General features: G+C 39.6%; 1 protein-coding gene across 2 annotated transcripts in view; it reads left to right on the top strand.

Annotated features, from left to right (window-relative positions):
- eng (endoglin) overlaps positions 1 to 16008 on the top strand; it is a 52799-nt gene extending 36791 nt beyond the window's left edge. The window contains exons 6-14 of one of the 2 annotated variants that reach the window (XM_020638403.3): positions 1150 to 1330; positions 1431 to 1533; positions 1783 to 1978; positions 2220 to 2371; positions 2500 to 2730; positions 2844 to 2910; positions 9636 to 9746; positions 9825 to 9872; positions 9962 to 16008. In XM_020638403.3, the coding sequence (XP_020494059.2) occupies positions 1150 to 1330; positions 1431 to 1533; positions 1783 to 1978; positions 2220 to 2371; positions 2500 to 2730; positions 2844 to 2910; positions 9636 to 9746; positions 9825 to 9872; positions 9962 to 10083 (1211 nt within the window). In that variant the 3' untranslated portion in view covers positions 10084 to 16008. Of the gene's footprint in view, positions 1 to 1149; positions 1331 to 1427; positions 1534 to 1782; positions 1979 to 2219; positions 2372 to 2499; positions 2731 to 2843; positions 2911 to 9635; positions 9747 to 9824; positions 9873 to 9961 lie in introns of both variants that reach the window. The other variant, XM_020638401.3, reaches the window with a different exon arrangement.
- Positions 16009 to 24088: the final 8080 nt, after the last annotated feature.

Here is a 24088-nt window from a genome sequence, read left to right as displayed (position 1 = left end):
ATAGGAAATGGCCAGATAGTGGGAATGCATGGTCTTTGTAATGTTGGCGTCCACCTGAAAGATGAAGTGTGTAAATGCATGGCACATCGATATAAAAACAAATTCTTCTAATTTCAGCCTACCCTGTGTGTCTCTGCACTGGTCATCCCCATCTTCAGCAAAGTGTTTTGGAAACTAACTGTGTGTTGCACTTTGGGCTTTTCCCCAGTGTTCACCTGTAAACCATCCGTCACCATTATTTGGTCGGAGGCAGAGCAGAGCATGCTCTCGTGAGACTGCTCTAATACTTCTGACCGGGCAGTTTGGTCTCCCGTTGCAGCCGGGCTCTCTCACTGCCGGAAACCAAGTTAAACACCGAGAAATGTCAGTGAAGTGAACAGCAAGTGAACGGAGAAAGAAGCCTGATTCATTTACAGAGCACTTTCTAAAATCAAAGGTACAAAGGGCAGCTCAACTTAAAAAATAATATCATCAGGTTTTAAGGAAAATAGATGTCAAAACAGGGTTGGGAAAAAATAAATAAATCTTTTTAAATGGACTGAATAAAATAAAATGGTACAATTCAAGTGAAATCAGGAAAGTCCTTTTGCTAAAAGTACATTTCTTCATTTCTTCAGAATGTTTTCTGCACTTAAAGCTTGTGTGAGGAGTTTTTATGAAACAGACTGAAATGATTACTGATCCCTCTGATATATCAGTGGTTCTCAACTGGTGGGTCGGGACCCAATAGTGGGCTGCACAGCTGCTGTCAGTGGGTCCAAATGGGTGCCTGAAAAGTCTATTTAGCGCTTTTTATACATGTTTGTTTTGTTCTGTTGTTGTGTTCTGCCACATGGATTATACAGTCTGAAGTCCAAACTGCACAATTTTTCATTAAGTAAATATCAGAAATTAGGGTCAAGATTTTTCATAATGGAGTTGGTGGTGGGTCATGAGGCTAGGACAGTTGAGACCCTCTGATCATGAAGAATCATTTTTCACAATTCAAATAAACCTGGATGAGTTTTTTAATCAGAAAATACGACCAATTAATGCACAGGTTACAGGTTTTGTCCACAGGGGGCGCCAAAGTCAACATGACCAAAAGTTTCCAACAGGAGCATTTTTAAACTGCAGTAATGTGACATGCGTATATCTGTGGCTTCACAGGAACCAAACCTGGCTCTCCTCTCTGTGTTCTAAACAATGAAGACGCCTCAGAGAAGAACTTCATCAGGATCGAAACTGCACCTTTGGCTTCGTCCTTAAAATCTTGCTTCCCGCAGCTAAGGACCCCCGCTGCTGAAGCTGAGCTCCACATCATCAACATCCCAGAGGATGTGGGCATACGGTAAACCTTCAGAGTAACAACGCATCCTATAAATCTTTTTGTTTTGCTTTCTTTCTTGGCTTAATCTCCTCCTGTGATTTTTGATTTCCTCATATAGCAGCAATGTATCCCTTCGCATTGACGCTAAGAAGACCAAGGTGTTTCTGAGAGGACCTCAGGGCACCACATGGACCCTCCTCAACCCCCAGCACACCCAGTTTGGTGTAAGCTAACACACACACACTCACCCTGCAGGAGTTATTGCACAGAGAGTTAGCGTATTTATTGTTCTTTAACCATGTGTTCAATCAGATTTATTAGGAGAACCACCTGTGTTTGATTACATTCTCATTTAGAGCTCAATTAATATCATGGCTTAGTGATTTTGTACTGGATGCATAATAATCCTCTGCTCCTGTGAAAATGTGCAAACACATTACTGCTTTCTTTGAGCTCGTCTTCTCTCTCCACAGTCCAACAACCAGATCCTGCTCCCCTCCATGACGCACATCATCCCACCTTTATTTACCCTGAGCAGTGACGGTGCAGAAGATGTGCAGGGGAAAGCACTGGAACACTTTAAAGCCACCACTTTCACCAGCTACACTGAACTCAGACCAGAGGATTCTGTGGTTCTACTGGTTCTTGGGAAAAAGGACAATGCAGCAGGTGAGACGTGAGAAGAAATGCCAACTCTTCATTTCAGCGGTTTTGACATTTTTCTACAGATAGGGGAGATGGAGTACTGCAAATATCTGCATTGAGAGAGCTGAGAAAGCAGGAGGAATATGATTGCTTCAAAAATGGAAACACTTCTATGTTCTATCATTTTCAATTCATTTGAAATATTATTCTGTATTTTATCCAATTTATTTCGATATCTCTTTAATTGTATCTACTTCTCTCTCAGTACCAGAAACAGTACCAGAAACAGTCACTCCAGGCACAACTAATGCCCCTGCTCAGATGCCTCTGATGATGCAGCTTTACGCCTCCCCAGACTACCGCTCCCCGCTCGACCCCAACACCAAGGTGCAGAGTGACAAGAGGATTTATGCAGAGGTAAGACATCACTCACACTCTACATGTCCATCTTTATAAACTTCCCTTCCCTGATGCCTATTTGAAACATTCTTCTCCTTTTTTCTGTTCAGCTGCACTTCATCTGATCTTTTCTCTGATGCCTGTAGATTTCAGGGCACACGTTTGGAAGCATTGTCCTGACCATCAAGGTGATCAGCTGCTTTGTGAGCTCTAAAGGCCAGTGTCCAGTAAAGAAGGAGCTGCCCTTCATACCAGAGACGTGCTCCTTAGGCTCCTGTCCCAACAGCACCCGACTCAGCTTCTCCTTAGATCAGCTGCAGGAGCTGGAGTCCACCACGTGGGACCTGGAGTGCTCCGTCAAACTCTGCCACAGTGAGGTAGGAGCCCATCAAGTATTTATTACACAGCACTTTACCTGACAGAAATATGACCTCATGACATTGAGACGTTTTATGTGGACATGTTTTCTGTTTTTTTATAACCTCTCCAGAAATGCGGAGATGGAGGAAGAGTGAAGAGGAATCTGGAGGTGACCCAGCCGTGTCTGCAACCACCGAGTGAGTTCAGTTTAAACTCCAAATTTTGGATCTTTTAACTTCTCTGAGTCCAGTTCAGATGCTACATATGCCTTTGTGAAGTCCAAATCAGACATCCACATAAATAATTTAGATTTTTGGACTACATTAGTTAACTGGAAGCTGGATATTTCTAGGGGCTTGCCTATTGCCAAAAAAAAAAACAGAAACACCAGCAACTGGGCATTTTTAGCCTTTATTTGGACAGTGAATAGAGTAGGAAATCAGGGAGAGAGTGGAGGACTATAGCCTTCATACACGGGGCGCGACGTAACAGCTAGGCCATCTGCACCCCTTTGAAAACTCTTCACTTCTTCATCTCCTTTTACTTTTCTTCCTCTTTGGCAGTTTTTGCAGCACCTTTTCTGGACTGATTACGATTTAGCGCCGCCACCACATCGGTATAATACTGTCATTACAGTTAGTGATGACAAATTCATGAAGTGCTGTCCTCGGTAAACAGTGATCTCCATGAAAACAGTCAGAGACTACAGGCTACAGAATATGGCGACAGGGGCACCAGCGTACTTTCCAAACAGTAAAAAATCCTGTGCATTTAATTCTACACAAAACGACTCTATGCTTTACTCTACAGTTTTACACTGAACTATACTATAATGTAGATGTTGTACAAGTTTTTAAATTAATCCTATTGCACATATTTTGTATGAACATAACATATTTTCTACCTTTTATTTGATCTGACTTCATTCCACTGACAGCCTTAGTATTGCTGTTCTCTAGAGTTCTACTTTTCTACTTTTAGTTTTCTGTGACTTCTTTTAGTTTCCAAAACCACAAAGACAAGTCAATCAGATTGTTTTGAATACGTTCAAATGAAAAGTCTGCATACTGTTCAGCTCCAGATGAGCGACTTTATTTTAACAGGGCAACGTTTTGATCCAAAGGATCTCCTTCAGGCACATGTGGCAGGAGACATGGGCCCTTTCTGAATAGTCACAGTTCAGTATGCAGTACGTACTATTCAGTATGGAGTTTCAGTATACTGAACTTTCGTGGTCATTCAGTATGCATTTTTTGGGTCCGCGCAGTATACTGAACATTTCAGTATGGATACTAACTTCCGGGTTTTATGCAGTATGGATCGGATGTGTGCTTTCAGGAAATGAATTGTGTTTTACCACCCACAATGCTGTAAATCGTCACGTCACGTCCGCCTCCAAATCCAAACAAACGAGCGTGGATTAATTGAATCAATTTTTAATTAATCTTAATTTAAAGTCCCGACTGAAATCACTACTTTAAATTAACAACAGACAATATAACAAATATCTGCATTATTATAAAACCTTTCCCCCTCGATTTAAATAATGATTTAACTATTTAAAAGCGTCTTTATTGGTTTATTTTATATTCTGTATATTACTGTCTTTCATTTGTACTTTCCTGTATGTACTGTATGTTATTTAGTTATTTAATCTGCCTTTTACTTGATTTACATTGTGATATTGTATTTTTGTTTACCTGACTGTATATGCGCATTACTCTTCTTGAATAAAGTTAAACAAAAAAAACAAAAAAACGGGTGGATGCGGCCAGTTCGGGAAACGTAAATGACGTCACTTCCATACTGAATGAATCAGAAGAAGTAGGCACAAATATCTGCCTACTGTGTGTGCATACTGAATAGTAGGTACTAACAGTATGCAGCACGGATAGTACGTACTGCATACTGAAAGATTCAGTATTTACTTGGCAATTCGGATACGGCCATGCAGTCTTTTCTAAAGTGAGGCAATCAGCAAACAATCATTCTCACCTGTTGAACAAACAAAACTGTGTGCTGATTTTTTTTTTGTCCTGCACCTGTTTGCATTTTGCTTGCATGTTCACACACTATTTTCCCCTCTTTTTGCAGTCTCCATTATTACCATCACAAAAGTCAGCTTGTTTTTTCAATTAATATTCCCACAAACATGACGTTTATATTTTCATTCTCTAAAAACAAACTTTCTGAACTCTCAGAAACCTTTTCAAAATGTGAATCTTTTTTTTTTACCCTCAGGACCAAACAGCTAGTCTAGTTCTCAGTCAGTGGATGGCTGCCTGCTGCTCTAACTTTAATTCCTATTGTTGCTTTCACTGAACAACAAATGCAGCTCTGGCTGTTGTCATAGCAGTGAAGTCAGGATATGCTGCGCAACCGGTAAGGGGGCTGCAGGGCCGGACCTTGTCCTTTAGGAAGGTCTGCAGGCTGACCTTGTGGCCACAATCAGAAGTAATGGCCCTCGGGGGAGCGGAGGTAAAGTCTTTTGTGTTTCCAAAGGGGGTCTGACTGGGTTTCTGTCCAAACACTGGACCTGCTGCTATTATTGTCGGACCAGTCATCACCAATGAGTCAGACGGGGGAAGATGTGTTTCTTGTAACAAAGAATAGTCATCGCACAGATTACTAATTTCCAGGAAAAAATTGGATGATTTAATTCCTGTGTAGAAAGACACAATGAAGTAGTCGTTAAATATGAAGATGATCCCCTGGAGTTTTTTCTGCTGAACTGAACACTCAAGTCATCTGATTGGACAAGAAGCCTTCCATGAGTGTTGATATAGAGTAAAACATCATAGGGTCTTTTAAAGCTCCTGTAAGGAATTTTAAGGTTGTGTCATGTTTGGCGCCCCCTGTGGACAGAGCAGGAATTGACAGAGAACGGCTCATTTTGATGATCTTGTCCTGTAAGTAGTGTTTTACAACAACAACAACAAAGTATCACCCTTCCTTATTGTAAGTGCCAAATGTGAAACTCACACTAAATCTTTGTTGTGAAATAATTTTTAAAAGTAGTTTTTTTGCAGCCTGCTGTTAACGGCCATGTCTGACGACTAACACGCTGCGTGGGCGGCAGACATATTAATTATCTACAGTACATAGGACTAATCAATGTTTAATGCTCTCATGGACTCGTTTGCTCTCGTAGGTCATAAAGAGGCCTCAGTATGAAGTTTCATTACCAGATAAAATCTCCTCACAGGAGCAGCTTTAACGTTATGTATCAACCCACCTCAGCCCGACGTTCTGAGTTCTGTTAACTAACACTTCGAATAGAACTTATTGTGTCAGTCAAAGAAAGAGCAAACAGAGGATTCAAAGGTAAAGTTGAATAACCACACAATTATCTTCTGTTGTCGCCGATTGCCTTTTATGATTGTACGCTGCTTTCAGAACTGTTGTACTGTCATACTGAATATCAGCTCCCCTCTTGCCTATGACTTAATCAAAACTGTGCTGATACTACAGCACTGCTTTAGGCTTGTTACAAACTGTAAGATTTTCCATTATTAATCGATTTTAAAAAGGTGGGAGACCACAGACACAAGAACAGTTTAAACTGATTTTTAACAACATAATCGTCCGAACAAACAACCACTAGACGATTGGGCCGGACCGCGAGACCACTGTCTTTCTCTATGTAGTAACAATTCCACAGACACAAAATCTCACAGAAACTTGCTTGATCAAACGCGACTTCAGTAGAAAAACAAACATGGAGGGCGATTGTTGTCGTCAGCTTGCTGTCCTGGCGTGCGTTCCGTTTTGCAAGCAAAAACAAAAAAGCCCGATAAAGAATCTGGTTCGTGTGTAGCCAGCATTAGTAAACTCCTGACACACCCTTTATCCTTCACTTTCTTCTAGAGGAAAAAGATAAAAGTTGCTGCATACTGTACTTGTTAGGAGTAACTGACTGAATGACTAACAAATGCTTTCCTGTGTCCTTTTTGTCCTCCTTCCTATCTTTAACTTTGCGTAATTAAAACATTTTTCTGGGAACATATACTGAGATACCTTAATGGAGCTAGTTAATGAGGAACAGTCTGGTTTTGGATGTCTTTTCTTTATGCATCATTCCATTCATACGCCAGTTTCAGAGTCACATCCACAGGACTAGCAGTAATCATTCCTGTTTTGCAGTTTTCATTCAAAGGGCTCCAGGGAGTCACATTCAGGCATTCATCCTGTGTCCTCTTCTCTACCTGCACAGGAGCTTCTGCTTCCTGCTCCTGTTTGTTCAGCCGCACTTACACAAACTAACACACAGACTGATTGCAGACATAAAAAAAAAGAAAGTCTCAGGAGAAAGCCTGCTAGACTTGAAGTTATGTTTTTTAGCACATTTGAGGTCAAGGAATGTGACTGATCAACAAAGAGGGTTGGCTGTCTGGGATGCAGTCGGCCAGAACAGCCACCAGATGTCACTGTTTCAGTGCTCTGGTTCATCATTAATTCAGCTGATTTTTGGTGTTGTTTCATCAAATATCAGCGTGAGGGTGGAAAATGTAGTGATTATTTTAACTTTAAAATTAATAGACATTTATAGAGTAAATTTTTAGGCTTTTTAATGTCGTCATTTTTGTGTATTTTAAATTAATTGTATGTTCAGATCGAGGTAAGGGTTCATCCATGGTCACTGCAAAGCGGCCACACCACCCACAATTATTCAAACACACATAAGGCACAGAGCTGTCTCCTCGCCTTCATTACCTCTCTTTTTAATGCGCCTTCATAAGTAGACGAGCTGTTTTGTCTGAAATACACTTGAGCTTTTAGCCGAGCACATTTCCCCAGGAGGCTGGAGGCAGCAGAGGCAGGTGAGAGAAAAGTCGTGCAAAGGTGATGATTGGTTTCTTCCAAATGTTCAGGGTAGTCACTGGAGCATCTCGACAGGTAGCAGAAGAAAAGGAGAAGGAAAAAAATGTGTTTGCAGTTTGCACCTTCTTTTTTTCTTATGCCCCTGAAAGCCTGCAGACACTGGTTTATGTATCAGAAAGGGGAAATCCGACAGCTTGTGTGGTTGCTTTTAGAGAAAGTTTGGTGTGTTTTTTTATCCTTCCAGAAACTCCTGAGTTTAGGTTTAGTACGCAATTGAATCCTTGGACAAATTTAACAATCAATTCAGCCCAGCCAGATATTGATCATGTATAAGGAGTCAAAGTTAACCTTAGAGTTTGATCACATAACTATAAAACAGTTTCAAAATATCCACATTTAAAAAAAAGCAGATTTCTAGCCTATTTCCACAGATCAGATAGTTGTTAAAGACTTCTGAGTTCAGGGGAAAAATGTCCATGATCTTTTGTACAGCCAGCCTGAAAAGGCGTTTGTCTCAAGGTAATCCTTTATGGCCTTGCCAGACCACAAAGAGTGAAGCAAAACCTTGCCGAATTGTGTTTTTGTGCCGCAGTATGTCAGAGGCTTGTATAGGCGTCTATCAGGGAAGAATTGAGAGAAAATAATTTTTCTCATTGCTCTTTGCTCAGGTCTTTATGTTTTCTGTTAAGTTTGTCGACTGTGCAGCATGTGGGGGGGGAGAACATCACCAATTCCAAATTAGATTGCAAATTGAAATTTGAGTCATTACATTAGAGAACAGAAAATGATTGAGCATAAATTTACTTCTATAAATTTCAGTTGAGCTGAGGTCCAACCCTGCAGAAGAAATGACTTTTACATTTACTGCAGGATCTTGTCTTGTATTGTCATGGCAACTTACTGTTGATTTAAAATTATATATGTTGTTCTTTAAGCTGTTTAAGACGTGGTGTATGTGTTCTAAGTAGTCCTTCTTCTTGAAATGTCACTGAAACATGTCTACCAAACTGCGTGTAGCTGATTCTACCTAGAGGCGATGTCAGATTCCCACACTGCCGACCTCTTCTTTCACATTTGACCATAAAAACAAAGCAGAGTTTGTTCAACGGGTGATTTTGTCCGCCCAATAAAAAAGCTCTTCTCTGAATCAGCAGTAAGATATATTGACTTGCAAGCATTCATTTGATGCAAAACATCAGATATTTGTTTCTCAATGGGGCAATATCGACCAATACAGATGTTGAACTGATACATCGTTGCATCCTTGAAGATAAGCATGCAGTGGACACATATCGATGCTGTATCTCTGGAACTGTTTACAGGGGGAGTCTGTAGCATGTTGCAGCTTGCAAACCCAACATTCAGACTTGGCCCCTTCTCCTGGGTTCATCACCCTCAGAAATGCATAGTAACTGCAGGACGTATTGTGTACATTAACTGCTTGTACTTAAGTGCAAGCTACTGTACGCTAGCACAAGCTAACCACCAGTGTCTGGCACCTACTTGTCCAACAGAATGCAAGCTAACTCCACGTCCGCGGGTTAAAGCCAACACAAGGTTCACCCTCGTTTTGGAACAGGCTTTATCTACTTGGCGTTTCACCTCACTGTGATAATATTTGATCTTCTTTGCCGCTACATCTACTTCCATTATATTCGCCAGTTTGAATCGGGTCCAATCCCTGAATTGTATCCACTTTGAAACTCACCTGTGCGCTGTTATTGGTTCAGGGAAAGACATCAGCTCCCCTCCCAGAAAAGTCCCAAGTCAACCAATACAAAGCAAAACATCAAAATCCAGACAGAGGACAGGGTGTCTGCAGACACAGTCCCCACCACACATGTATAGAGGCCTATAAGTGATGATTGAGCATCATTACTTCTGTATAAGTCTATATTCTATTTTTTCAGGGAAAAGATTCCGACTCTGCCTATAAGAATACAACAGAGTATCTCAACACTGGTGCTTTAACCAGGATTAACAGCATCTTTCGACCTAAATGCTGTCACTGTAAAAATTGTGTATTTTTTAGAAAAATACAACTCAGCTGCTGATAAACTGAAGCTTGCTTACATTGTTTTTTTCTTTATCTATGTTTCAGCCCCACCCTGCTTTGATTTCGGCCTACCCGGTGTCCTGGGCATTGCATTTGGAGGCTTCCTGATTGGAGTTTTGCTTATTGGAGCACTGTGGTTCATCAAAATTAAAACAGGTAAATATATGACTGATAATACAGAGCATTCCTGTTGAATATGTTTGGACCTTAAATTTAAACATTATGCTTTTTAAGGGTATCCAACTGGACTGGACATCAGCTCAACTGCAGTGAATCTCCCTGGTAAGAAACTCCTACTTCTTCATATTCTTTATTTTATCTTTTCTTATATTTTCCAGTTGTTTATTAGCTTCTGTCTCTTTTCTCTCCAGGATGTCCCTGCTCAGGAGCAAAGCGCCAACCCGTTTCTAACAACCCTTCCCCCTCTGAGAACAGCAGCGCCAACGCTAGCATCGGAAGCACCCAAAGCACACCGACCAGCAGCATGGCATGAGATCATGTCCATCTCCACAAGCAGCAGGTCCACCATCTCCCTTCAAAGTCACCTATATGGGTTTTGTGCTTTAATTTTCTTGAATAATGCTTAAAAAAAAAAGCATTTCTCCCTCCAATGCCCCTTTTCAAATTCATATTAAAAAGAGCACAACCCACGTCTTCGACACACAAACGGCTGTGATCTGGGAGAATGTGATGGTGAAAGAAGGGGGGTGCTGAGTTACGGATAACAGCAGTCTGATCAATGGCTTCTGACGTTCACCTCCGTAGCCTCTCTGTAAAATCAAGCTCCAACACAGGAAGTTAAAGAGGGCAAGAGAAAAAAGAAATTGGCTCCCAAGCAACAGGAAAAACAAACCATATCCCCCCAAGAGCTAACAGGAAATTCACTACATTCCTTTCAATGAATTGTGCTTGTGTGATGGCAGCACAATAATAGTCAGACAGGAGACAAACCAGTCAGAAGGCCGACTTTGAAAAACAGATGAAAAGCTGTTTTGAATTCACATCTGAGCTACCAGAATACGATGGCCTATTGTCGAGGTCAGTCTAAAAAGTTATCAGCCATGTCTCTGGGACCAAAAAGATCAAACCAGATGCTCTGATCAAGGGGTGTTTGTCTTAATTGGCGTTCGAGGTCAACAGTTTAACAGCTACCTCCTATTTTTGTTAAGAAGTCCGGAGCTAAGTTTGTAGTTAGCTCTCGATTTTTCTGGTGAATTAATCTTGTTTTCTGCCTTTTTGTCTGTTGTTACTTTAGGTAACTGTTCTAACTGACCATCTGGGTCATCTGTAGCTCACAAAACAAAGTGATGGTGCCATTTCATGCTATGCAATAGTTGTACCCCCAGTGTTTATTAAAATAGACAGAAATATACTTGATTTTCTGAAGAACCCGACAAAGCCGATCCCAAGTCTCTTTTATGCCTTAAAGGTAGCATCAACCTATAAATGATTCAATCATACTTGTGTTTGCCAAATCAGAAATACAGTCACATGTGAGTAGATACATGCAGCACAACTCTGAACATCATTTTTTTCAAACCTAGGACTGATACAGCTACACACCAGGGTGGAGATTCCCCAAAATAGTCTTTCTGGAGGTGAAATTCCAGTACTTTTCCTTTTGCATCATGTCCATTTTCTTCAGATTCTTAAATAAAGCCATCAGTTTAATGTACTGTGTCCAGAAACCACATAAAAAGGACCTTTATGTATTGCATTCAAGGGTTTATAGGCCAGTATAATCACAACCCTGTACATGTACTCGCTGCTGTAAAAGGTGTTAAAACCTCGACTTTGTCTTCATTTGAGGAGAAAGTCTTGACAAGTCTTGACGGTCCCTTATACTTGGTGTCTTTTCATTCACAATGTAGCAAGCCACTCGAGTTCTGAGATGAATGCAACAGAAGGAAAATAATCATTAGAGTTCTTATTGATTTTACGGATCACCAACACAGTCACAGCTTTTGCTTCAACAAAGAAGTTATCCTTGATCCCTGCTACACCGTGAAGAGTTGCTACCTCGATGAGACCAAACTCCTAGAAACTTTTTCCTCGGGGGGATTTTTTTTTTAGGTACCAAGAGCCTGAAATATTCCATAATGAAATTCACATTTAATTAGTAGTTGTCACGCAGAAGGAAATGAAATCTGTGAGATTAGCGGCAAATGTTTGTTTTAAACAAATGGGCTAGAAAAGCCAATTTTCCAGTTGAAAACTGGCAGACTCATACGTTTGGACTGTAAATAGGTAATTATGATATATCTATATACCTAACCCCCTTTTGTTGAACTTGTGAATTTCCTTTAAAAGTCACCAGCTCAGAAAACAGTAAATGTGGACCCTATGACATAACCATTGACAAAATTCTTTATACTCACATGGCAGCCTTTTCCCTCTTGACGTCATAACAATTGATTATATGTTCTCAATTGATCAGCAACTGAAAAGACAATGGAAAGTCAAACTAAGGGGAATCATAGGGCCATATTTATATAGGAGTAAATTCCTCGCTTACATCACCATAAGCTACATCAGGGTTAGCACGTTAGCTTACCAAACAGGTAGATTTTAGGAATCTTATCTTACATTAGAGACAAGCTTAAATCCATCACAGTATAAAGTAATGTGAACTGGGAAGAAAGGCGTTTCCTTGTGGCTCAAGGAACTCTTTCCAACTGTAATGTTAGCTAGATAGTAGTAGAATAGTAGAATGCAAACATTAGCTGTTGTACAATGTACCTGGTTTGAATTAAAATACATCCCAATGTCATTCTTGATTTTCACTATCCATTCTGTTTTCAGTTGCTGATCAGTCCAAAAGCAGTAAAATAACAAAGATTTATCTGATGCCCTGTTTTTTAAATGACTTGCACTGCTGGAACACTGCCGGACAACATTTTAGTAGCGTTTCTTCTTCCCACCCTGTGTGTGTGACATCAGAGGAAAATGTCCACCGTGTGAATATGCTTAAAATGTAAAGGAATAGTCAATGTTACAGTCTATGGTTTGCATCAATACGAGAGTCAATCTGTTGTCGTCTAACATCATGAAGACTGTCAGAAAGTAACTACACATTTTTCCCAGCTGTCACATTTACGTTTATCGTCTCATTTAAAATAACTGAGTTAATTAACCGAGCAGACTGAAATAAAAACTGAGGCTTCTATACTACCTAAAAATCAAACTCTACCAATCAGTGGAAAGAAAGATTATTTGTACATTTAATGTACAATTTAATTTGCCTGTGACCCATGCTGCAGAAACAGCCATTTAAAAAAAATGTTAACACCAAAGATTCATTGTGAGATATAAAACATATAAAACAAAGAAGAATTTTTTTTTCCCACGAAGAACATTTTTTAAACATTTACGGGGGAATTTCAGCATTAAGAGCTTTGTCCACAGGGGGGCGCCAAAATCTACCTAACAAAGTTCCTAACAGGAGCTTTAACTTCCCTACTTCTTCACAGAATCTGCATAAATAGGAATCCAGGATTTTTAGGAGGGCAAAAACTGTATAGTGATGGTTGAGCTGGGACATTTTTTTTTGTCCAATTCTTAATGTATTTGACACTCTCCTACGTCTTTGAAAATATTCCAATCACATGTCAAGTCTTGTGATATAGGAAAGAGATTTGTATCCATAGTAAATACTAAAGCTCTGACACAGTGACATTGTGACGTTAAACCTTATATACTGATCTCCTGTTACTCATATCATAACACTCCCAATAGTTACTCACCTACTGGCTTAGATTGTGAATATAATTTATTCACCTTCATTCCTGATTAGTCTCTCTTCCAAATAAGTCTTTAAAACGTGTCTTTTAAAATACACATTGCCACTTGAGTATTTGTGCAATATGATGAGGTTAACTTGTATTTAATGTCTATATAAAGGTTGTTGTTTTTTTATATCATGTTCAATTCTTTTGTAAGTGATGTATGATATTCTTACTATGAACTATTTTCTTCTACCTGCTTTGTTCTTTAAAGTATTCGGAGAACTGGGACAATTCTTATCAAGGCACTTATATAAATACATAAGGTTGTTATATATGTTATGTATAGTAATGTGTGTGTTTTATTCTCCTGTAAAGATTTCGGGCTCGGGTTGCATCGTGGTCACAGTCAGTGCGTGACACATCACACGTTGTTTTTTTCTTCCTTTTGTTTGACATTTGCCATGAGATTCCCCCGCTGTCCAAAAAACACAGCGTATCTCTGCTGATACTGACATCCTGACATTATATTGTCTGAATGTCTCACTGCAGTGAAGCCTCCCAGCTAAATATTCAACACTCACAAACCTGGTGTTCTCAGGAAACATTATTTAAAAAAAAAATAAAAAAATTGGCCGCTAGTGAGAACTTTTTTCCCCCAATTTACATTTAGGAAGCGGCTGCAATATTTGACTTTCTCTCTAGTTTTCAAATGTCAGCTATTCTGTTACCTGTGTTAAAGCAGCCCTGGTGAGCGCCTATTTGAGTCGGAGCGCTGACAGTGAAATCAGACAGGCTGTCAGTTAATTCTCTTGTTAACCCTGTAGATCCCTTCGTTACCTCTGGCAACCATCTCTTCATTTCAGACATACAACACATTTCATGAAAAATGAGTATGTATGTGTGCTCGAATGAATGTGTATCACAGAAACTAAGCCTACAATTATGTGAATGCAATCTTCCTCTGGCCTTTTAACAATGTCCAATTCTGAATTCTTACCCAATGTCTGTAATCTTAACTACATGTCATAAATGTCTGCTTTGATTTTATTGAATGGAACTCATCGATTCACACGGCAACATTTTTCCATTGACGTCACACACTGGGTGGAAAGCTCAGCGGCTTTTTACGTTGTACTGCTCTGTTCCAGATCAAAACCTTGTAAATATAAGGAGTTTGGAAATTGTCATTCAATGTGTGGAAAGGGAACATTTTGAGTGTATCTAAGGTTAATAAAACCTACCGTATATATTAGCCGATCAACTACTGATAAAAGACGTCACAGCAGTTGCGCGCGCCTTGTGGTGGCAGAAAATCAAAACATGTGGAGAGAAACAGAGAAGCAGGACAGATCCCTGGTAAACGGGGAAAGAAACGTTGTTGGATATCAGAATAAGAACATCAATTTCTATAGAATACTGTTGTCGATGACATCCTTTGAAGCAAAATGCAATCGTCTATACAACTTCATGTAAAGCTGCAATTTATATCCTTGCCTCTGGCTAGGCAGTAGGCTTACTTCAGTCCTCAATAAACAAAAAGCTAAAAAACATCTGACAAATCTCAGTCTTTCATGTCCTTGACACGACCACAAAGTAAAACAATTTCATGCACCACAAGATTTGTATGCCTTGAGTTTTTCTTCAGTTTGAAGGCTGGGTTTCTCCACATGGTATGCAAACATCTCTGGCCGCTGTAACTTTGGCCATAGAGTTTGACCTTTGACCCACTGACCTGACCGTGAGTACAGGTTAGAAAACCTCACCCCATTATTTAGGGGTTTACTTGTCACTGTAAGACAACTTGTCTTCTGCTGCCAAACAATCAAAATAATTGGAGAATAAGGCGTTCAAACAGACCATAACTTTCTGATGTGAATTGACCGCAAGCTATCGCTAACTAACCTTCTGCCACCAGTTAGGCTTCACCCACAAAATAAACTTTTACTGTACACAAACACCAAAATGGTCTAATAGTTAACATCAGCTTTTGTACCTCTTTGTTGCTAACTTTTCTGTGAATTGGTTAACAGATACGATAGGACTAAGAAAGCTAATGCTAATGTAAGCTAGGAATCGGTTGGTTGCTAACATTAGCTGCTGTGACTTTGCAGTAAGTACCAAGTTATCGAATATGTTCTTTTACCTTGAAATATCAGCATTTGTCTGAGGTAAGCAAAGGGATTAGGTTCTAATTGTACTAAGTCAAAACAGCAATTATCGCTAGCATTACTGTTCGCTTGCTAAAATTACTTTTAGCGAGGAATTTCTATACCTCATATTTTAATACTATTCAGTGCTAATGGGTTATCAGATTTGTAGTTTTAAATCAAAATATTGCCAGAAGAATCTTTGGTTTTGTCCTTCTGTTTGTATTTGCTAATTGAGATCGGTGAGGTGAAAAGATAAATTAATCATCCGCAATTAGCAAAAGACTTGCAACCTTGAACACAACATTAAAACAAAATAACAGAATTTGAGTTTTCCACCCTCGACATAACATCAGTGGAAAATTGCTGCCGTGTGAATATGGTGAATGTTTATTTTTGTGCTAGAGTAGGCAGCCTTTTACCATTTAAAATGGGTCCATTTGTTAAGACAGTCGTCAAATGTTTTCATGTTATTCTATGTTGTCTCTGAAGAAACATATGTTTTGTCTGAAATTATCTTAATAAAGTCAGTATGACAAACATTCATTTGGGATTTCTTGTGTCGTTGTTTCAGCATTGTGTCATTGCAGTGTGTAAACATTGAGCTTGATGTAGTGTTGAAAAATAACAAACTCCCATGATACCCAAGGATCTCCCAGGACAAGAAACATCATTGAGAAATAATAATACAGCACACTTGGCAGAGCACTGAAGCAGGGTAAAGAAACAAAAACATTTCACTCTTAAACTGTAATACAAAAAAGCAATACAAAAATAAATTGTTATTTAAGCTGTTTTTTTTCCTCCAGGAAACCGAGAAAACAGAACTCTGACTGAAAAGCTGATTTTGCTTTTATGAAAACAAGGATTCCTCAATAATCATTAAAATAAAAATGTGAATAAATCAGCATAGAAATGTGTTCTCCATGAGTCTCTTAGTAAGTATGACTTCCTCTTTTTGAGTTTGGCTGGCTGGTAAGTGGGTGGGGCTTATTATATTAACACAGTGGCCCAGGTGAGTGAAGTAACAGCATCCGTGGGAATCTCGAGGCTGAGCCAGTGTGTGACACTGCTACAAATAGACGGACATCCACAACCTCCCGTTTTTGTTTCCTCTATGTTTGACCAACATGTTACAACAGCAAAACTCGAGAAAGAGACTGTGTGCTTGAGCTGGCCGCTGTGAGAGACCTGATGGTCGGAGTTCACCGCTGACTGCTGACCGGAGGTAAGCCTGCACCCTACACCTCCAACCAGCCTTCGTTTGTGTATTAATTATGTGTTAGAGAATGAGCATCCCCAAGATGCCATTCATTCTCATAACACCAAATCAAATCAAGTATCAATTTGTTTTCAGGTTTCAAAGTTGGTGGAAAATAAGAACAACAACCCTTTACATGTGTGAAGACTAACACACAAGAGTCTCCAAAAAACACATGCTACTGTATATGCAACACTGCTTTTCCAAAGTACATGCACAAGTACCATAGCCTAATAAACATTTATGATAATGTACGTGTCACACATAGAAATGCCTCTAGCATATTTATATGATTATGTACATATTTATTATTGGATTAATGTTAATCCCATTCATGTGTTAGCAGCAATTTATGTTTAAAGGCGATTGATGTGGAGCTAATTTAATACTAAAGCGTCATCTGCATATTAATGAACTGCAGCTAATAAATGAAAGAAACAAATTACGGAAACTTCGCCCAGAGGTAAGGTGGAAATCAAAATATTTAAATACATGCTCCTTAGAATAGTACTTAAGGACAATGAAATGTAATTTATTTTATTGATGTCATGACATTCACTGCGGTTTTTTTAAGCAATTTATGCATTTATCACCTGTTCTGTCACATGGAATAGAGTTTATTAAGACCACATATGGCAGAAATTAATGTCGCTAAGTTTTTATTTATTTTATCTGATTCAGCAGACCTTGACTGGTGAGTGACCTGAAAAACAAAGAGCTTAAAAGAATGGAAAAACATCATGCCATAATGGTGTTATGAGTCATATATAACCTTTATTGTGGGGTGAAATGATGACAATAATGGTGTTTTCTTCTATCTGTGGCCTTTTCTTGGGATTCACATCTTCCTGTCTATATACAGATTCAATCATGTTTTCAGGACCAGAGCCAAGGCACACAATACATGTTTATGGATTACCATCAGTTCCAAATATGACCATGGAGCCGTGCGGCCTTGCAAAGGATACATTATGTGACATATGTGTGTGTGTGTGTGTGTGTGTGTGTGTGTGTGTGTGTGTGTGTGTGTGTGTGTGTGTGTGTGTGTGTGTGTGTGTGTGTGTGTGTGTGTGTGTGTGCCTGGTTGTGTGTATGTGATTTCTTACTTGCCTCTTTAGGTTGTTTCACTCTCAGGACAAATCGACTCCTTTCTACAAAAGATGCCTGCTGAAACGTTTTTTTGTTATCTGTGCATAAAGCATGCAACAACAACCTGGGGGCAAAACCAGCTCGGCACTGTAGAAGTGAAGGTGTGAGTTGTTTAAATAGGCTGAATTTTCCATTCTCTTGACGGGCATCATGCAGTCTTTGTGTTTCTGAATACAGAAACAGACTTGAGTATTGGGTGGTATCCTCTGTACGCTCTGAGGATATTTCTTCTGTCTTTGCAAATTAAGTGTCAAAGATACTTTGAAGAAGAAATATGTAAAAAGTATTGCATTATTGTTGCCAAGGAATTTCTTGCCAACTATATACATCATGATGCTGTCGAGCTCTCAAGGGCAGCAGAGTTAGTCAGTATGATGGGTTTAATAAGTAATGCACTGGAGATTGTACTTGTTAATTATATTGGTCTGCTTATTGCCTTATCTGATAATAAAAAAAAAAAATAAGATCATGAATAAGCTGCAATGTAAAATTCTTAAAGATCATCAAGGCCAGCAAATGCAAAAAGTAAATACGTGACTGTTTTTGTTTTATTTGAGACATTTCTGGAGCTTTCTTATTCATTTCTCACTTCATCTGATGTGAGTGGCTCTTTCATGTCTTATTTGGATCACAATGTGTGGCAACAACACACTTACGAATCAAGCAACTCATTCATGTGTATGGACAGCTTTGAGTCCTTTTGTCACTTCTTCCATGTGAAAACATTACACATTCAGAAAACTATCATGTAGTATGGAAATAGGAGACAGCCATACTGTCCATGTCTAATAACTGGATTATATAAACATCTTACCAGCCATGTGTAGCCAACAAAAGCTGATGGAGCCCATATGGCTATGGAGCTTTGGGAAGGTAAATGGTAAATGGACTTAAGCTTGTATAGCGCTTTCCTAGTCTTCTGACCAGTCAAAGCGCTTTTACACCGCATGTCAGCTTTCGCAGCTCCCCTTGGTATCCTCAAATATGACTCACGCACGCAGCATCAGCTTCCCTCCAATCAGAGGCCGACGTGCACCGTCAGCGTTTTCACAATCAAGTGTGGGCACCTGCAACGCAGCACAAAGACAGACACACAAACCAAAAAAAGAGCCCAAAGGCAGATCCAATAATAATAACAAAACTCTTTAATATATATATGACTCACAGTCATAACAATCAGTCGTCACTGACACATCCATACCTCTTAACATCTGGTGCAACTTCAGTCATATAAGCATTCATATTCATAAAAACTGAAAATGAAGAGTGTGGATGAGAATTAACATAGAAATGAACAGATGTAAGAATTTGTGATTGCGAGAGAATGTGAGTGATAGGATTCAAGTCAAGCTACACAATGACCCAAATATATTTCTGCACAGTAAAGGTTAAGTGTTTAACTGTCTGTCCTCGAGCTCCTCAACAAATTGTCAATTGTGAGAAGTTGACCGCAGCGACGATGATGAGATTAAAAAAGATAAACTATCCTGGTATGGCTTTCATAATGGTTCCAGATTTGCTGGGAGCACTGCATAATAGCTGGCTGCAGGGAAATGTCCCATTACATTTAATTACTCTGATGAATGGATTACCACTGGCCACCACCAGATGGTGCTACAATTAGTATTTTCTCTTGAATGCACTGATTGTCCTCCTGCCTGTGAACAGAAGAAGACAATGAGCCTCATTGGGGAGCAAAGTGCCAAGCACATTAGCTGGGAAACAATTGAATGAATTTGGTAATGACATAATGAAGCAATGCAGGGAAGAAATAGTGGAACATTTGCATTTTAACATTATGCTGCATCCTTTATGGAATACATTTCTGAACAGATATCCACATATGAAGTGCGCTTCTTTCATCAGATTTGGACTAGAGGTTAACGTTCTATTTATTGTTAGCTCTTCCCCCATTATCATGTACCAAGTTTGACAACCTTTCTCAGAATCAGGTTAACAAATCTTTGACTGATCCTGACATGAAGCCTATAAAGCCTGAAGGGCATGTTGAATTCAGGAAGCTACACACATGAGAATAACAGAAGCTAGTCGGAGTAAAGACGCCTCTGCCTCAGACTTTCACACCCTGCGGCGCAGTGCTGCACACAAGGTTGTTTACACACTCCCCGGCTGTGTACGGGGGCTCAGCCGCGCTCCCCATCTCTCACACTTTACTCTCTCCCAAGCACCCATATACTTTCCACACACCACACTGAGTCTTGGAAGCCTGGACCCGAGTAATCCTCAAACTTATAGGCAGCAGTGCTGTGCGCTCGGAGTAAATCCAATCATTGCTTCAAAATGCAGACACCTTCTGTGGATGACGTGTGGCTCAAAACACCTCAGGGGTGATATAACATCGCTTTATCCTTTATGTTTGCACCTTAGGCTCTGATGCTCCTGAACATAGATCACCTGTCAAAAACTTCCAGCCTACAATGAGCTATTAATAGGATAAGTCCTTGGTATCATAAACCACCATAACTGGATATGAGGTGTTGACATATTGTGCTAACGGCACAACAGATATTATATAATCATGTATAGGAGCCTCATTGAAAGGAACAATGCAACTTCCCATATGTGTAACCTGGGTGATAATTACAGATATAATTGGTCACTGTTTTTTGTATGCAAAGTGACGATTGAGGTGTTTGTGAAAAATGATGTGATTTGCATTTGCGAGTGTGGCAGTTAAAATAACATTTTCAAACCTATAAAAAAAAGCATGCAAGCAAATGTTGCTTAAATATGGCCAGTTCAAGGCCGGATATTTACACCCCTGTCACACCTCGTCTGAGGGGGAAAGGTGGGAAGTAGTTATTCTGCCCCAGACCTGCCGTCAGGTCAGAGGTAGTAACAGAGGCAATCGGAGTGTGTGTGTCAGAGCCGGATGAGCAGAACAGCGCTTTGTGGGTGTTCATGTCTCAGTGTGTATAAGTGAAGCTTCCACTATTTTACACATCTTTTTTTGATTTCCACTACACCATGATGTAATATCACACGTCATGCCTAAAATTTGCAGATGCAATGTAGTTCAAAGTACAGTACTTAGGCATAATGATGGCTGAACTCTGTTACGGTGCTGTTAAGAAATAACAGTGTAAAGGGCTAACAGACTCTGAACAGTTTAGCCAACCCTCTAGTGCAGGGCTTCCTGTTCCTGGAGGATGTTAAGACATCATAGCACACAGCCACACACTAATAGGCCTATCCAAACACTGGTAACACAAAAGAATACAACAGCTTAAAAAGAACATACAATTATTTATAGTCATTTATGATAAGAAAGGCTAGAAGCAGAACATTTCCATTTATGTATCCATGTTGTGTGGTCACGTGCAAACTTAAATTTGAAGTTCTTTTTCACATGAATATCATTTTCATTTCACGTAATGATCTGCTTTTGTTTGAAATTGAACTACTTTTTGTATATATTATTCAAATAATTGAGAAAATGTAAATTGTTTCTGATTTTTATGCCTTTTTATGGAAGGCATCCGGGACCCAGCTGCTGGTGGCTTGTGTCTCCACCCTCACTTTGGGAACTTCTGATCAAGTGTGGGTTTGTCAAAACAGCAGGCTAATGGTTAGCTCACTCATGAGGAATGCCATACTCAGCAGCAAAGCAGATATTTATTCCTGTCACTGCACAAAAATGAATTTATAGAAACACATTTTTAAGCTCATGTCCAGAGATGGCCTATACGACTGAGGTGATACCTGCTCTGAGCAAGATGCTAGCAGCAGTACAAGTGTTGCTAGCTGAGCGACTAGCATATCCACTGACTTCAATCAGTCTGCATTTTGAGTTGAATTGAATTTATTTACTTAATAGGAACAATGCCATTTAACATAGTTTCAATACAGAGCATGGAACTGATGTGCTGCATAGAGACTTTACAGCTATTGCTAATTGTCCCTCGCTGGGCCTTTGTGCAAACAAACAGAGCAAAAATGTACAACATTCAAGCATATAAAACCACATAAAATGATATGAGGATGCATAGCCAGCATTTACCCTTATCTGTAAAAGATTTGAAGTCTGGGATTAATTTTAGTTCAGGTGGTAATGTGTTCCAGAGTTTCAGCCTTTGATAGCGAAAGCGGATTTTTAATGGGAAGTAAATTAAGTGGGAGTTTACCGAAGGGGTATAGGACTTCAAAGTTTGGAATAGCCTTTTATAGATAAAGAAAAGCAAATTTCATGTTTTCTTTTTTGCAATTTGGAGCTAGAACCACTGGAATAAAAAATGACAAGGGGTGCTCACAAGTTGTGAATACAAATGCAGACTAACTCCTCACCCATGTCCGGACTCAGGTGTTCCTTTGATCTTGTTGTATTTGCAAACCTCTAAAAACTCACATTTTACTTTCATATTGCATTCTTTTATCACTTTGATGAATTATTTCTCTACCAGAAGTCTAGTGAATATGTCAAGCCATCCATTTAAGGATCCACTATTGATTTCACACCAGCTGAGAGAGAAAGAAACCCCTCAAGCACGTCTCCAGACTTCCCCACGGTCTCCTTACTTGTACTAAGAACACCTCCAAAGGGTGCCACCCAGGGGGATCCTCCACCAGATGCTTCAACAAGATGGGAGTGGATAAAAGGTCCCACTCCCACTGGAGCAGTTTTACCTCCGCGTAGCCCCCCTCGTCTGTCTCCTCATCTAAAATCATCGGGTTGTCAGGGCTGCTCCGAGTTAATGTTTGAAGTCATTCTTTCAAAATGAGATACCCCAAAAGAGGTGGGAGAAGCAGAACATTTTTAAACTGCCATAAAAAGTAGGTCTGCGGCTCTGACAGACTCCATAATGTGACAGAGCAAAAGCATGACTGCTTAATGTATTGATCGAGTCAATGTGGTAGCAGGATTGGAAAGCTCAGTCATTTATATGGGGAAGAATTTACAAATGATTTTTACTCAGAGGGGAGAAAGGCAGGTACCACTTTTATACCTCTTGAGCAGTTACATAATCACGTTTTGTAGAAGCATTCAGCTAATATGAGAAATAATAAAGTGACAACCTCGGAGGGAACAGGAATAAAGCCAATGTGGAAGAGCCAAAACTGCAATTCTTAAGAGTTTCCACTTAAGGCATGGCTCAAAAACACTTTTAAAGGGGACAAAGGGGATTTTTTTATTATAAAAAATGTGTCTACCGAGCCACAATATGTGAAATAAACCCATCCAGTCCTTTTTTTGTGGTCTGCATATTTCTTACAACAAAGAGAAAAGTGCCCTGCTTAAAAAATACCCTCCCCTCCCCTGACATCTCCACCCATGGACTCCACTCCAAGCCTAGAGGAAAACTTTTGCGCAGGTCCGCCATTTTTATTCTCGCTAGCGAAGGATTGATGTCCACTGGGAAAACTCAGGGGGAAGGCTCGTTGTATTTAAAGAGACACACACACACCAAAATGGAGCGTTCTATTACCCTAACAATCAGGTGAACACTTATTTATTTACCATTTTGTAGAATATTTGGTTTTATTTGTTTATCAGCTATTTGTAGGATCCACTTTGGTTGATTAATAAATGTGCTTCATGCAGGACGTTTCATTCAAGTATTTGTTTTATTGGTTTCTTGCTGTCACCTCCCTGAGGTCAACTTCCTGGTTGAGGACGGGTCTCACATGAACACACACACCTGAATGCACCATGCTTCTCCAGGTGTGGGCAATCTTGACTATTTCATGTCAAACAATGGGATGGGGGAAGCTGTAGTGTTTACTCTTGTTGTACTTTGTTTAAAACCAGCCCAAAGTAATTATGCGTATATTGTAGAGTCATTGTTCACTTTAAAGATTAATTAAAGTGTGATGTTTGTAATGGTTTTAACAGCTTTAAAGTGTATAATATTCCACCCCTGCTGGTAGCAATGTTGGTTTTTACCAAAAAGTATTTAAAGCTGTTGTTCAGCCCTGAAAATCTCTTAGTTGGCTGGGAAACCCCTTTTTCTAGACAACTGCTATCATCCTACCTAACAGGGATTTTGATTTGTTTTTTTGTCATTTTATCTTTGGACCTATCACACAATTATTATTTATACAGTTAGGATAATTGTACTAATACACCACATGAAGCCTGTACTCAAGCTCAGCATTTTAGGTAAGTGTAAATCTAGTATTAAGTTAGCATAAATAATCAGGTATTGGTGCCAATACTCACAGTACCTTGTCTTGGTAGCTTGCTTGGTGTTAGTCAGA

Source organism: Labrus bergylta, chromosome 17, assembly GCF_963930695.1.
Source record: "Labrus bergylta chromosome 17, fLabBer1.1, whole genome shotgun sequence".
Lineage (NCBI taxonomy): Eukaryota > Metazoa > Chordata > Actinopteri > Labriformes > Labridae > Labrus > Labrus bergylta.
The sequence above is the reverse complement of the archived record's forward strand: the minus strand, read 5'-3'. Positions and strand labels throughout refer to the sequence as shown.